Below are 13515 nucleotides of genomic sequence, written 5' to 3'. Positions count from 1 at the left end.
TTATTTTCAAGTGGACCTAGTCTATTTAGCAATGTTAAAGAAAATGGTTAAAAATTTTCTCAAAATGTATTTAAAATTTTTGTTTTTACAGTTAATTTGGTCAACTTAACTCACTAAAAAAAGTAAACTTCGGATTTATCGATCGTCAACGATCGTCAATGAATTTGCAGTATTATCGGCCATTTCGAATAGCAATAGTTCGAAATTGTAAAAATAGGTGGCATAACGTTCTATAAACAAAAACCCCGAGAACGTCGACAAACGAACTGTTCAATTGGTTCAACTCTCAGTCAACTTTTCCGAAATCTCAAAGGCCCGATGGGCTTTATTTGGACCGATTAACAATATTTTTGATTTTCTGATGGCGAAAGAAATCTTGACCATTCAACTCGGGGAGTTTTCAAATGTAATTGGCGCCCATTGGTGGAATATACAGGTATTAAATCTTTTGACGTGTGTTTTGGTTTCTCAACATTTGTGAATTGGTAGATAGATTATGATATTTCATTAAAATTCATGAGATTGCCAAGTAAATTTAATTGACTAATTATTTTAGTTCTTGTGTCTTTCAATAACACATTTGTCTAATTTATGGTTTGAATAGAGTGCAGCTGCTGCAGTGTCCTCTGACAAGTATGAGGCAGTAGAGAATGAAATAGATCACAGTGTTTTTTTCCGAGAAGGAGTATCTGTGAGTATATTTTTGAATTTAGTTTGTGTACAGAGTTACTCTTTAGATCAATAACAGGACAAGGCAGTTGGAAACCCTAGACTTGTTGCAGTCACTATAAAAGGAGAAATTGATTTTCCGAACAGAAAAGTAGAATTTCCTTCGACTCATCAGAATGAACATGATTGGATACTCAGAGAGGACACAGCATCATGTATGAGTATCTTTAATTTTATTGATAATAAAAAAACAAAATACTTTAATGATTATGTTGAACAATTTCTAGGTGATAATGAATCATACCCCAATATGGATTTTGAGTCCAATGATTTCTGTGATTGGAGAGCTTTGTTGAACAACAAATTACATCCCAAATCCATCAATAACTTAAATGGTTTTCAACATATGAAACCAACAGAGACATTTAATTTGTTTTCTCAAGGAATATCATGTATGAAAAAAGAGGATGACTTAGAATATATTGAGAACCAGATTCGATTCTTTATTGAAGAATGTGATTATTTTCAGGTTAGACATTTAAAAAAAAATTATTGTGAACTACAAGAATAGTAATACTGTTATACATTTTCGATTTTCAGGGGTTTAATATCCTTCTTGATGCTGATAATGGATATGGTGGTGTTACATCACAGTTATTGGAGTTGATCAATCAAGAGTACTCAAACAAAGTCATTTATACAATCCCTTCATTTCCAGCACATTCTGAGTATAACTTTGCCAGAAGAGCAGAGTGTTTGGCAAATATGGGACTAGTCATAGATTCACTTTTTGAGGGTTCCTCAATGTTAAGTCCAGTCAGTTTGGATCCTCTTTGGTGTTCCACAAACTCAAGAAAATTTCGCCGTCTTGAAGACCTAAAGGTTCGTCTACTATAAAACTTTTAACCTTGTTTGGTACATAATCATTTTTGCTATACTGATGACTGTTTGATTTCAAAAATTGTAGCCATACTCCATGTATCATGCAGGAGCAATAATAGCCACCGCTCTAGATTCAATTTTGTTACCTCTACAAACTAAAAAAAGCTTTTTTCATATGACCGATTTTGTTAAAAAAATTACCATGGAAGGTCGGAAAGCAGTTGGTGTTTCTTGTGCAATACCACTTCTTGATAAAGGTGACAATCTTTAAGCAAACGAATGTTTTTCACATAGTGTAACTTTTTATTTATCGAAATAATTGTCAATCTTCTAGTCTCCAATTTTGATTCCATAAATTCGGCATTTTTGGAAGTTGTGCCATTGACTCCTGGCGTAGAAAACTTCAGAAACTGCTGGAGGCAACATCTAGTGTGGCGTGGATTATCAAATCCTTGCGAGTTTCAGTCTGTCGTAGACTGTTGGTCTCGTCGTCAATGGGATCACACTATGACTGTCAATTCTGTCTTCAGTACTTTTTGCTCAGCCGTTAAACCTTATCCCGAAAAATTTCTCGGTTCATCTGGACCTTACGAAACAGGTACCGTATTCAGTTATGTTGACTATTTTGAGCGACTGCCCAATTAATCTTATTTTCTAATTCTAAAAGTAAGTTTCATCCTCATCTATTTTTAATCACTTATTTATTCCAAAAACAAAGGATACAAATATTGTTTGTTTTTATATTAGATCCTGACACTGTGTTTATATTGTTTTTAAAAAAATATGTCTGGTTTGGAAGATGTTAAATTATTTTTTAGTAATTGATTGTAATTTTATTTTTAGGTCATTCGCACTTCCGTACTTTTGGAGGCCTTCATAGTTCTGAAACGTTAGGTCACAGTTTGAGAGAACTTCATTCTGCAATATCAAAAATTGAAATCAAAAGTCTACAGCGATTTTTCAGTTCCGGAATGGAAGAAGATGACTTCCTGGAAAATCGAGATCATATTTTTTCTTATGCTGAACTTTATGATGAAAATTAAAATATTTTGTGATTATTTTCTATCCTTATTACACAAAAAATTCTCCAAGAATAATATGTTCATCATTTTATTTCTGAAGCAACGCGGATAAGTTTTTCTTCACGTGCCACATGATTTGCACCAAGTTCTAACACTCGGAGTACACTAGGTTTCTTCATTTTCCATTAAAATAAAGTTCTAGTTGTTGGCAGAATAAGCACTTTTGCCGTTGACCCTGAGGTAGTCTCTAACTCGAAACTCTTCCTGAACTGTTTATTGCAGGGGGAAAAAAATAGAAAGTATGGTCTTGATCAAAATTCAACGATGCTTTTCCCGGCACTAAAAAAGGACAGTAGTCAGGCATTTTTACTTTCACGTTAAGTTGAGTTCGCGGAAAAAGGTAATAGAAAGGATGGAGGCCAGAAATTTTTTTTATGTAAAAGGGAGAACTTTCTAAAAAGTTGGAGATCTCGATGAAGGACTATCCCTGTCGTCTCTAGAAAAAAGGCCCATGTCGCGAGTCTTATTTTTTTTCAAAAAAGTATTATATATTTTTATCGGCACCTACATTGAAGATTGAAATGCCATCTTCGTAACTGACGATTTTAGTGCAGACTCTGCAGACTTTTTATATGCATAGTTAGTTTAATTACAGCTTTAAAATGACTAGCAAACGTAAACACGAAGCGCTTTTTATTTGTGTGTGCATGAAAACAACATATTGATAGAACAGACGATTAAATGAAACGAATTAACATCATAAAACAAACAAACAAAAAAACCACGGGTAGATTTTGAATAAATCAATAAAACCACTTTTTAAAAAAATGTTGTGTGTAAATGGTTAATAATAATCGACAATAATGTAAATAAATAAGATTTTCCGATCTACAAAGAATTTTTTGAACCAATTGTTTCAACTGATGTCGATGTCCGAAGGGAACGAGCTTCCCATTGAAAACCTACCTCTAGAGAACTTTTTTGCTCCCCCTCGGAAATCTACAAGAAAAATTTAAATTTAAATCAGTGTTGCTTCTTTTAACTTCAAGAATAATTAATTTTAGTCTTATGACATTTTATTGGATAAAAAACAATAATTACATTCGTTTTTAAAAGACTATGAGAATAAATCATTATTTGTTGATTGTAGTTTTCAAATGTCTCAAGAGAACATTTCGTATCTCCCCGAATTGATTCCTCTAGAGCTGCAACTAAACGAGTGGCCAAATCTGTGTAAAATACAAATTTAAACAAAAAAGTTTTTTTTTTTTAATTTTTAACCAAAAATGCACGCATACCTAAGAGTGACTTATGATCATCTTTTAATTTCGTGAATTTGGCTTTTAAATTGAAATATTTTCTATTTTGTTGTTCAAGTCTTATTTTGTCATCACCATGAATATGAGTGATTCTCTTCTCTAAAAAATCTTTCCATTGCGTTTTTAAATGTTGCACCCACTCATCCTATTGACGACACAGCAAAAAAAAATGTATTTCCAATTAAAGAAAAAAAAAGAATTAAAGTTTAATCAAGAAATAACAAAATATTACTTTAAGAATTTCATTTAGCAGAAAATGATTTTGGTTCTCGATGTATGGAATTGCAAAATAAGGTGCCAACTCATTAAACTTGGAATAAACGGAACCTTTTTCTTGCAGAAAGTTAGAGAATTTTTTTCTCGCTTTTTTCTCCGCATTGTTAATTGAAGTTTGGAAAACTGTAAAATATACTTGTAATTTGAAATCAACCAAGAGAAACAGATCATAGTTAGGATCAGCAAGAGATTCTTCGGGTTTTCCCACAAGAGACTCCCATACCTGTGTAGAGTGAACTCAACAATTACACATAACGCATTCACGAATTCGTCACATTAAAAAATTGAATTGACCTCTTACTTCAAAAAATTTTTCGCCGTCTCCTTTTAAAAAATGCTCATCCAGTTGCTGAGCAAGTTCACGGCAGCATACATAATCTTCCATTGACGGAATGCGACTTTCATTTTATTCTTACCCAACTTTTATTGATTAAACGGCAAGGTTTGCTAAGCAACACCATATATTTTCTTCTTGTACTCAACGAGTAAATTGTCTTACAGACAATAACAACATTTTATGCATAATGGTGTAGAAATTCTAATATATCCTTATAAAATAAACTACAGTATAAGAAAAATGAAATTGCTTCTGCTTTACGTAGGATTGTGGATCGATGTTATTTCACGGGAACCATAGTTGATCAATCCATGCTTGGATGCTTTGATGAAGACGTACCGCTTTATATTTGCATGGGAAGCATTATATTTCACGGTTTCAAATATTTCCCTAAGCTTCGCGTGATCCTTGTGACTAGGAGGCGCTAGCAGGACCCCCAAAATACCAATATCTATTATGTTTATTGAAGCCAAATACGCAAACATTGAGCTCAACAATTCAGTGTGTCAACTCGTCGTCGTCTCTCTCCTGGAAAGTTCATTAAAAAAAAAAAAGAAAAACCTAAACTACACGGTATTTGTCGAAAATATTTTAATTTTACGGAGCTGGCGGAACAGCAGGTGCCGTAATAGGCCTATTGCGAGTTACCGGCGCGCTAGTACTATGCTGCAACAAACCCTTCGTCTTTTCCACCATGCAGAAGCACATGCGAATCTGCAGCGCTCCCAAATGCATTGAATGATGATTTAAACTCAATAAATGATTGACTAGTTGGTCACCGTGATGCGTGATGGTAACGGTGTGGATTCACTTACATGTACGTATCATCGCTTAGATACCGACTTACCCAGCAAAATATTGTCACGTGTTATAATATGTCGTACTGTTAACGTTGGTGCTGTGTGCCGACGTTGAACCACTCGACATCGGTCCTAATTTTCCCCGAACCTCAACGTTTGTTCCAACCTTGGCTGAGATTAAGAAACGCTTCTAGGTGTGTTTACATCTTAGTTTGTTATGGGGACGCTATTTTCTGTCTGTCTCATGTTGAACAGCATCGAATCGGACATCATCTATTAACTCTATTCGCTACTTATCCTTTATTGTGTATCAAGTCATGAGAACATTACCCAATTTGAGAAAGTGACGTTACGTGCTGACTGCTGAGCCCTGCACCGCCAGCTCCGAGAGTCAGAGACCTCTGATTGAAATATTGAATCTTCACTGTCAACCGCACTTGCGCCAGCTCAGAGCAAAAATTACAACTACGCTTAATCAATCAAATTGAGCAGTTGATAGATGATTGATTGATTGCATGGTGGAAGTTTTTAAAAATTCCATCGGGAATGATTCCTTTCCTTTCAATGATTGTCTTCCTCTTCCAAAGCCTAAATTTCAAAATATCGGCCAAAAATCTCCTACAATTTCATCGGTTGGAATTTCCCGATAGGGATTCTATCGCCAAAGACCTGTTTCCTGACCCAACCCAACCCAACCCACACCAACAGATGGCGTTGTTCCTCTCAGAGAGATAGGAAAGTTGTTTATTTCATTAATGTCTTATACGATTTTTTTCTTAGAGTTAAAAAATTAGGAAATTATGATCATGTTGTGCAAGACAAGGTTTTACATGGAGCCGTCACATTTAGATTTTTATATTGCGACGAAATCATAATTATATACTCGAATTTGTGTTTTCGTGTTTTATTAAACTGCCGTTAGATGGTTCTGACGCATTGCTATAAGGCCGTGCTATATAAACACAGCCTATTACTAGTCAATCAACTCGGTCTACTGTTTTCCATTTGCAGTCTTCATTCGAAAGTAATGGTATTCTCTTCCATCAACCAGCGGCCATCAAATCCTCAGGTAATTAATTAATTTCAATACCACATTGGTTAAAGAAAATGGGAACTGTTCTTGAAGACTGCCTAAGTATTCTCTTTGCTCGCATTTGTTTTTTAACCACTACAAGTCTGTTGTTGAATGCTGTTTGATTATCGATAGTGTTTTGTGTTGCAGAATAAAATTACAGGAATGACCAACAACAGTGAAGAACAACAGACCTCATCTTCCACCGAGGAGACCATCATAGAGGTGGTAATTCAGCCACCAACTACAGAGGCCAAGGTTGAATCTGATGCTATGCTCCCCCCGCTGTGATCACCACTCAGCCAGCACAGCCAATGCCTGAACACGATGACAGCATTGCTGTGGGGAAACCACCGTTTCAATACCACTTTGGTTAAAGAAAAGGGGAACTGTTCTTGAAGACTGCCTAAGTATTCTCTTTGCTCGCATTTTGTTTTTAACCACTACACTGTTGTTGAATGCTGTTTGATTATCGATAGTGTTTTGTGTTGCAGAATAAAATTACAGGAATGACCAACAACAGTGAAGAACAACAGACCTCATCTTCCACCGAGGAGACCATCATAGAGGTGGTAATTCAGCCACCAACTACAGAGGCCAAGGTTGAATCTGATGCTATGCTCCCCCCGCTGTGATCACCACTCAGCCAGCACAGCCAATGCCTGAACACGATGACAGCATTGCTGTGGTCATGTGGGAAGCCACCGTTACTGGTCGACGCCTCATCGACGAGATGGTCAACCTGGGATCATCCTACGTGGCACAGGAAGAGAAAGCAGAAGGGCATGATTTCAATGAGTACGTAATGGATCATTCTACGTGGCACAGGAAGAGAAAGCAGAAGGGCACGATTTCAACGAGTACGTCATGCCGTATGGCAAGCTACCGCTGAATGTAATTCACAACTACAATCTTCGCATCGTTGACACGGGTCGTTACCGCATGCTCAAGGAGATCCGCAACAACAGAATGCTCAAGTCCAAGAGCGAGGTGGCCGCCTGCAACGAGTTCGTATCGTGGCTCATCTAGCTCCAAAAAGATAATTTCACCGACAAGAAAATTGTCTTTCAATCGAAAACAGGTGCATGATTTGAAGGATGAACATCGCATGGTCCTTAAAGCTTTGGCTGATCATCACCTTGGAGTCGACACACCTTTGGAGAGCGCTGTTCAACGTGCTCAATCAAGCACTTCACAAGATCCTTCGCAAGGTGCATGGCGGCCGCATCAACACTAGGGTACTTAAGGAGAACCTCATCAGTTGCGATCATTTGCTCGAACAAGTCAAGAAGATCAAAGAAGAATTGACTAAGGAGGCTCAATGGAGACCTGTATTCGCTGACATGTTTGGTCAAGGTATCAAGCCTCGCCGGCGTGCTGGATTCCTCCGCCATATGCTCGTTGAGTCCAGCATCACCTATGCAGGCCTTACGGAAACATTCAAGGTGAGTTTGTTTTCTTATTTTCACTTCTTAACCGGATAATTGAAATTTCTTTTGCAGGACAAGAAAGATGACGGTGTGGTCGAGGTCATCAAAGAGAACATCAAAGGCAAGAATGAAGCCGACGTGGAGGAAGTCATCAAGCTGCTGAATCAACACCTTGCGCAGCCAGACAAGCCCGTCCGACGCGGTAGCGGCCGTCGAGCACCCCGCACTCGTTCCCTTTGCACCGCCACAGACTTGGAGAAGCAGCAGCCTGCGTCCAAGATTCGAGCCCGAGGAAAACAACAACGACCCTGTCTAAGTGATTATGGATGTTATTCCCAGCACTCCTGCGGTCCTGTCCGAAGTTTAAAAAGTCCCTCTCTCCTCGACTCGCCTGAAATTACTTACTGCCTCCCGCCCCACTTCCCTTTTGTTTTTCACTTAACTTGTCTCGTTTTTGAGAAATTTTGATCTTTTTTTAAGTTTACAAGTCTTTCACGAAACAAACTTGCTTGTCGCTTTTGGTTATGCTTTTCTTCTTACCAGAGATAACACTTGCTTTATTTATAAATTTACCAGGGAGCTTTTTGGTAATTGTTCTAGTCTTATACTAAAATCAATCCAGAGTGTATATGTGCGATGAAATTGTCTCTGCAGTGCCTTTGCAGTGCCTTTCATACTTGTGAGTTGATCTCATGGAATGGAATACAAAATACTCTGAGGAAATTTATTGTCTTTTATTTTTTTCTTCTCAAAAAAATTCCTCGTTAAGATTCTCTTAGGCGGCGGCGACTCTTTCCTTATCGTTGATTTGTTTATTGACTGGATGGGAATAAAGTAAAAGAATATTTTATGAAAGCTTTTTTGAACATTTAAATATGGTATTAGGACTTACTCTCTTCTTCTGTGCTGTGTTTACCCTCTGCAATAACTATGTCCAATTTGATCCTTCCCACCACATTTTTCTGAATCTTGCCTCAGCCAGAGGCCAATAAGGCTGGCAAGTGAACAATAGGGAACTGTAGGATTGAAATCTATTCTAGCCAAATAACCATTTTCCTCAAATGGTTGTACTTGAACAGATTCATCTGTAATACAAACCAACAGCCTCTTTTGACACTAGAGTGCTCCGGAGTGCAATAAATTTTACCAAAAAGGATAAAGGGAAAATCGGAAAATCAAAATATAGACTTGAGGAAAACTATTTTCTAATTGTTGGACCACTCCTATCGGGAAACTCGCGCGCGCAGCAAGGGATCGGATTAAATCTACTCTTCAAAGTATAGCCTGTTGTATCTTGTCATGTGGGCAGAGCCCCTAGCGGTAATGAGCCGTAGTTGAATACAGAGAGGCTCAGCCTCAGTTGCACACAGACAGGCTAGTGCATAACACTCCGCCTGTTCTTGGCAGCCAACCTTGCGCTCGAGCGTGAGCATGACGGCCACTCTCTAGGCTTGCGTCAACTTCTATATTCAATTCCCATTAGTCTGGTAATTGCTGTGTTTGTGAACATATATTGAAGATTCGTATTGAAGATTGTTGATACTGAGGTACCGCAATTCAAATCCCGGATGAGATAGCCTATATTTGAAAAAAAAACAAAACAAACAGATTTAGACTTACGTACTAAATTTATAAAAGCCAACGCTTGGGATGGGATATAAAAATTTACTTTCATATCAGCTACATTTTTCATAGGATTGGAACTTCAAACTTAGAACATTTCACATTTTGATTAACCACTTTAACCGTGCAACGATTTAGGCAAGGATTTAGGCCTGTCCAAAATTAGGAACATTACCCTAATTTGTTTTGAACCATGATTCGAGATTCTTTCTCTCTGTTTAAGAGTTGCTGAGACTTCGTCTTTCTAATTTGCAATTGAAAACATCTCGGATTCTCGGGGGAAGGGGGCGTTATTCAGGCTCCGTCATTCATATGCCCAGTGCATAAAACGTCGCGTGAAATGACGACGAATAACGACATTCAGGCCCAATAGTAGCAACCTAATGAGATAATGCGAGAGATAAATAGATTTTTTTTTTTAATTGGTAGATAATTCCATTTGGGTGTATTTTGCGGGATACATCTCAGGTAAAACAACATCCAAAAATGCTTGGAATAGCAGCACGAATGGATGACAAAAATACCTAGCTGATTTTTTAAAATTTATGTTACCAGTTTTCAACAGGATCTGAATGAAAACGGACTGAAAAGATCCAAGATAAAAACAAAAATTCCATTTTTAAAACTCAGAAGATGGCCATGGGTATTGTCCATTCACAAAATTATGCGTTTTGCGTTCATCAATCGTATAACCACAAGAAAATTCGTCCCAGAATGGTTATACGTGCAATAATCTAGATTTATCGCTATTTATAGTGCTACTGCTCGCTTGTATATGTTTCCCCTCACATCAGTCACATGTTTTATTTACAAAAATTGTAATTAGTGAATGTGGCAGCAAAACATGTAGACTAAGACTTTATGTATTTTACCAGTTAATTAAGGAGCACATTATATAGCTATCGCTTTGAACATAATAAATTCAGGAAATATATGTCTTGCATAGTTTGGTAAACAACCTACATATGACATTGCCAACCGTTTTTTAAAATTTCGATGTTTGTGTGTTGCTGAACCCCGGTTCTTGCTCTGCTTCTGCGCTATATCTATATCACAATTCACAACGCCCTTTATAAATAAGAGGCCCTTATTCGTTTATCGTATATTAATCAGATTTTAATCTATTTTTCACAAAATTAAAATATGTAATGAATAAAATAATTTAAAATACGTTAAAATATTTTCATAATTTCTCAACTTCTATTTTTTTCAGATTTTTCTGTAAATAACCTTTCTATTTGCACAACATGATTTTTTTTTTGGGTTTTTTAGGAATCATAGAAAGAGCACTATTTTATTTCAGCTACAAATCTGAATAATTTTAATTACGATCGAGGCGTATCGCTACGTCTAAGCGTACTCGCTAGAGTCATTGATCGGCAGGCTGTAATTATTAAATATTCCCTTGATATTCCTAATCTAGTTTTTTTGTTTTAATATTTTATAAGAAGATGAACCGACTCTTTGCAAGTTAATATAACCCATCCATATTACTGTTACTTTAAAGTGTGTCAAACTACATTCTTAGAAATCTGTTGTTATTCTGTTACAATCTGGTTACAATATATATCTTATTACTATATAAATATATAAATTACAATAGTATTTTCTTTGCCGCCCTTCCTTTAGGTATTTCCCGTATTTCCCATCCAGAGGGAGCCTACAGTCTCTGAACTGTCCAATGAAAATAGAGTTTGCAGCTAGCCAATGAAAGCAAGACTTTCTTAGATCAGGTGCTTTCGGTCACGTGACCACGAGTCACGAGTTCAGCGACAAAAAACTACAGCGGGCGAGGTCTAAACCGGCAGGGAGATCGCCATAGTTTGACAGTGGTTGAGAACTCATCATCTTGATTACAAGTCTTCGCATTGCACATAGACAACTAACTAAATTCATCTCATCATGTCTGGTGAATCAGCTTTAACGGAATTAAATCCAATCTATGGCCCCTTTTTCGGTGTAATGGGAGCAGCATCTGCGATGATTTTCAGCGGTAAATTGACAATTTTGTTGTTTCAGAATTTTTGTGTCATTCACTTCACACTTGTCACATTTGGAAATTTCATGTAGAAGCTTCAAGCTTGTACTTTGCTATTTATGTGTACTAACCGAAAACCCGATTTTATTCGAGTTTCAGCTATCCATCTTGCTAAAAATCATTAAATTATAATAAGTTCTCAAGTTTGGATATCTTGTGACTTCTAATCACAAGATATACTGATAAAAGCATCTCTTGTGCAACCAATGGACTTTATTTTCCTATTCTTTTATTTGCAACACAATACGTCAGTTTCTTAAATGTTTTTTTTTGTCTTCTTTTCTAATTATGTAGCCTTTGGTGCTGCATATGGAACTGCGAAATCAGGAGTTGGTATTGCTGCCATGTCAGTTATGAGGCCAGAATTGATCATGAAATCAATCATTCCTGTGGTCATGGCTGGTATTATTGCAATCTACGGACTTGTAGTTGCTGTACTTATTGCAAGTAAATTGGGAGACCCGTCGCAGTACTCAGCCTACAAGTAATATCACAAAAGTAGTATATGCTGAGTAGGTCTAATCTAGTTCTTTTTTAGTGGTTTCATTCATCTTGGTGCTGGGCTTGCAGTAGGATTTTCAGGACTTGCAGCTGGTTTTGCAGTTGGAATTGTTGGTGATGCTGGTGTTCGTGGCACAGCACAACAGCCCCGTTTGTTTGTAGGAATGATTCTTATTCTTATTTTTGCTGAAGTCTTGGGTCTGTATGGCTTGATTGTAGCCATCTACCTGTACTCCAAGTAAATGCCATGGGTAAACATCTCTCCTATTGTCATTCACAAAGCCCATTAATCCTTTGCCAACATTTAGATAAGTTGTTGATTGGATACATCCTTAGTTTAGGTTTTACCCACACTTCAAGTTGCTGTCTGCATTGGTGTCTAAAAATAAGAGGAACATTCAAATATATAAACCAACACCTGTCATTCCAAGATTATCTTGGTGTTGGCATGGCATCAGCAGTGTGAAGTCATTTTTTTTTTAGCCAGGATATTCTTTCTGTTGGGTAACCATTGTAATCTGCAATTGTTACACTCTTGTTCATTGGTTTTAACTAGAACTTCTAATTTCCTTAATTCCAATTCTTTTTCCTCTTCCAGTGTCATTTCTCTGTCTAAATGTAATAAATACTAAGTTCGTTTGAGAGTTTATTTTTATTTTCATTGACTAACGTATTTCGTGAAATCAATACATGGTTCCTTGCTTGCATTGATCTGACAATCATATGACGAAGACGGTAAGTTTGCGCATGCGTATTGAACTATGTAGAATTTCAATGTTCTACATTGTTTAAACAGGACTATAGAAAAATGTTCGTGTTTGTTTGAGCCGCTGTACAGTATAATCGTAAAGACAGCTGTATCGAGTAAATAAATGTGCTGTCGCAGTAATAGTAGACCAGGAATTTTTAACGATTGATTCGAAATAAATAGCTGCTTTATTATTATTATTATTATTATTAATTAAATTATTTAGCTAACGACTTATTATTTAATATTATTTAAGTAAAGGTTTATTAGATTTTAACAACTTCTACTTGCAAGGTGTTCGAAACTGATTCTGACAGATTTTAGATAAATAAGTGTTTCAACTTTCAAGATTAGTGAATGAATTCTAAAACTTTGAAAAGAAATGACTAATCCCCACTTTTATGGTTATATAGCCTAAACGTGTTAAAACATTATTTTATTTCAATTGAAATAAAACTTGAATACACTTGTGTATACCCTATAATCCCCCTTTGTCCTGTGAAGTGTTCCTGCCCACGTTTCTAAAAACGACTCATATCGCTCTTATAGACCTTATTCTGATCCAAAGGTATGGGTCAAGCCGACCCCTTTGCGTCGCGTTGCAGTGTGAAGGGGTGCCGTGAACAGGAGATTTTATTTTGGCTCTCCCCATGTGGCATGGGACTAGGCTTTTCGGGTTAATCGTGCCCGAGGGAAGAAAAGGGAGGAAAGGAAAGAATGAAGAAAAGAGGGGACCAGACTTTCCTTTCCTCCCTTTTCTTCCCTCGGGCACGATTAACCCGAAAAGCCTAGTCCCAT

At 36.9% G+C, this 13515-nt stretch overlaps 4 protein-coding genes and 1 long non-coding RNA gene across 9 annotated transcripts; 3 read left to right on the top strand and 2 right to left on the bottom strand.

Moving 5' to 3' along the window:
* The first annotated feature begins 228 nt into the window (after positions 1–228).
* On the top strand, positions 229–2609 carry LOC124203155 (protein misato homolog 1-like). The gene is made up of 8 exons (XM_046599809.1): positions 229–436; positions 605–691; positions 749–884; positions 957–1198; positions 1270–1551; positions 1637–1808; positions 1886–2149; positions 2395–2609. The coding sequence occupies exons 1-8, from the start codon at positions 362–364 to the stop codon at positions 2592–2594; spliced, it is 1458 nt and encodes a 485-aa protein (XP_046455765.1). The 5' UTR covers positions 229–361; the 3' UTR covers positions 2595–2609.
* Positions 2610–3249: 640 nt separating this feature from the next.
* On the bottom strand, positions 3250–4693 carry LOC124202384 (lisH domain-containing protein ARMC9-like). Its single transcript, XM_046598728.1, has 5 exons — positions 4470–4693; positions 4125–4391; positions 3872–4037; positions 3675–3802; positions 3250–3572 (listed from the first exon to the last, which is right to left on the bottom strand). The coding sequence occupies exons 1-5, from the start codon at positions 4551–4553 to the stop codon at positions 3462–3464; spliced, it is 756 nt and encodes a 251-aa protein (XP_046454684.1). The 5' UTR covers positions 4554–4693; the 3' UTR covers positions 3250–3461.
* Positions 4694–6244: 1551 nt separating this feature from the next.
* Positions 6245–8530, top strand: LOC124203307. Of its 3 annotated transcripts, XM_046600045.1 has the most exons (4): positions 6245–6374; positions 6528–6787; positions 6872–7822; positions 7880–8530. In XM_046600045.1, exons 3-4 carry the CDS (start codon positions 7475–7477, stop codon positions 8273–8275), a joined length of 744 nt encoding a protein of 247 aa, XP_046456001.1. In that variant the 5' UTR covers positions 6245–6374; positions 6528–6787; positions 6872–7474; the 3' UTR covers positions 8276–8530. The 3 variants fall into 3 exon arrangements, with proteins under 3 accessions (XP_046456001.1, XP_046456000.1, XP_046456002.1); XM_046600044.1 differs by having other exon boundaries at positions 6528–7822; XM_046600046.1 differs by having other exon boundaries at positions 6370–6440; positions 6528–7822.
* Positions 8251–9181, bottom strand: LOC124203309. The gene is made up of 2 exons (XR_006878508.1): positions 8700–9181; positions 8251–8626 (listed from the first exon to the last, which is right to left on the bottom strand). It is a non-coding gene; the product is annotated as an uncharacterized LOC124203309 (long non-coding RNA).
* On the top strand, positions 9166–12613 carry LOC124203308 (V-type proton ATPase 16 kDa proteolipid subunit). 3 transcript variants are annotated; one of them, XM_046600048.1, is made up of 5 exons: positions 9171–9354; positions 11060–11423; positions 11763–11952; positions 12007–12220; positions 12306–12613. In XM_046600048.1, the coding sequence occupies exons 2-4, from the start codon at positions 11333–11335 to the stop codon at positions 12209–12211; spliced, it is 486 nt and encodes a 161-aa protein (XP_046456004.1). In that variant the 5' UTR covers positions 9171–9354; positions 11060–11332; the 3' UTR covers positions 12212–12220; positions 12306–12613. The 3 variants fall into 3 exon arrangements, with proteins under 3 accessions (XP_046456005.1, XP_046456004.1, XP_046456003.1); XM_046600049.1 differs by having other exon boundaries at positions 9166–9294; positions 12007–12613; XM_046600047.1 differs by having other exon boundaries at positions 12007–12613.
* The last annotated feature ends 902 nt before the right edge of the window (positions 12614–13515 follow it).

Source organism: Daphnia pulex, chromosome 9 (genome assembly GCF_021134715.1).
Source record: "Daphnia pulex isolate KAP4 chromosome 9, ASM2113471v1".
NCBI classification, from domain to species: Eukaryota; Metazoa; Arthropoda; class Branchiopoda; order Diplostraca; family Daphniidae; genus Daphnia; species Daphnia pulex.
Note: the sequence above shows the minus strand (reverse complement) of the source record. Positions and strands in the feature narration are given on the sequence as shown.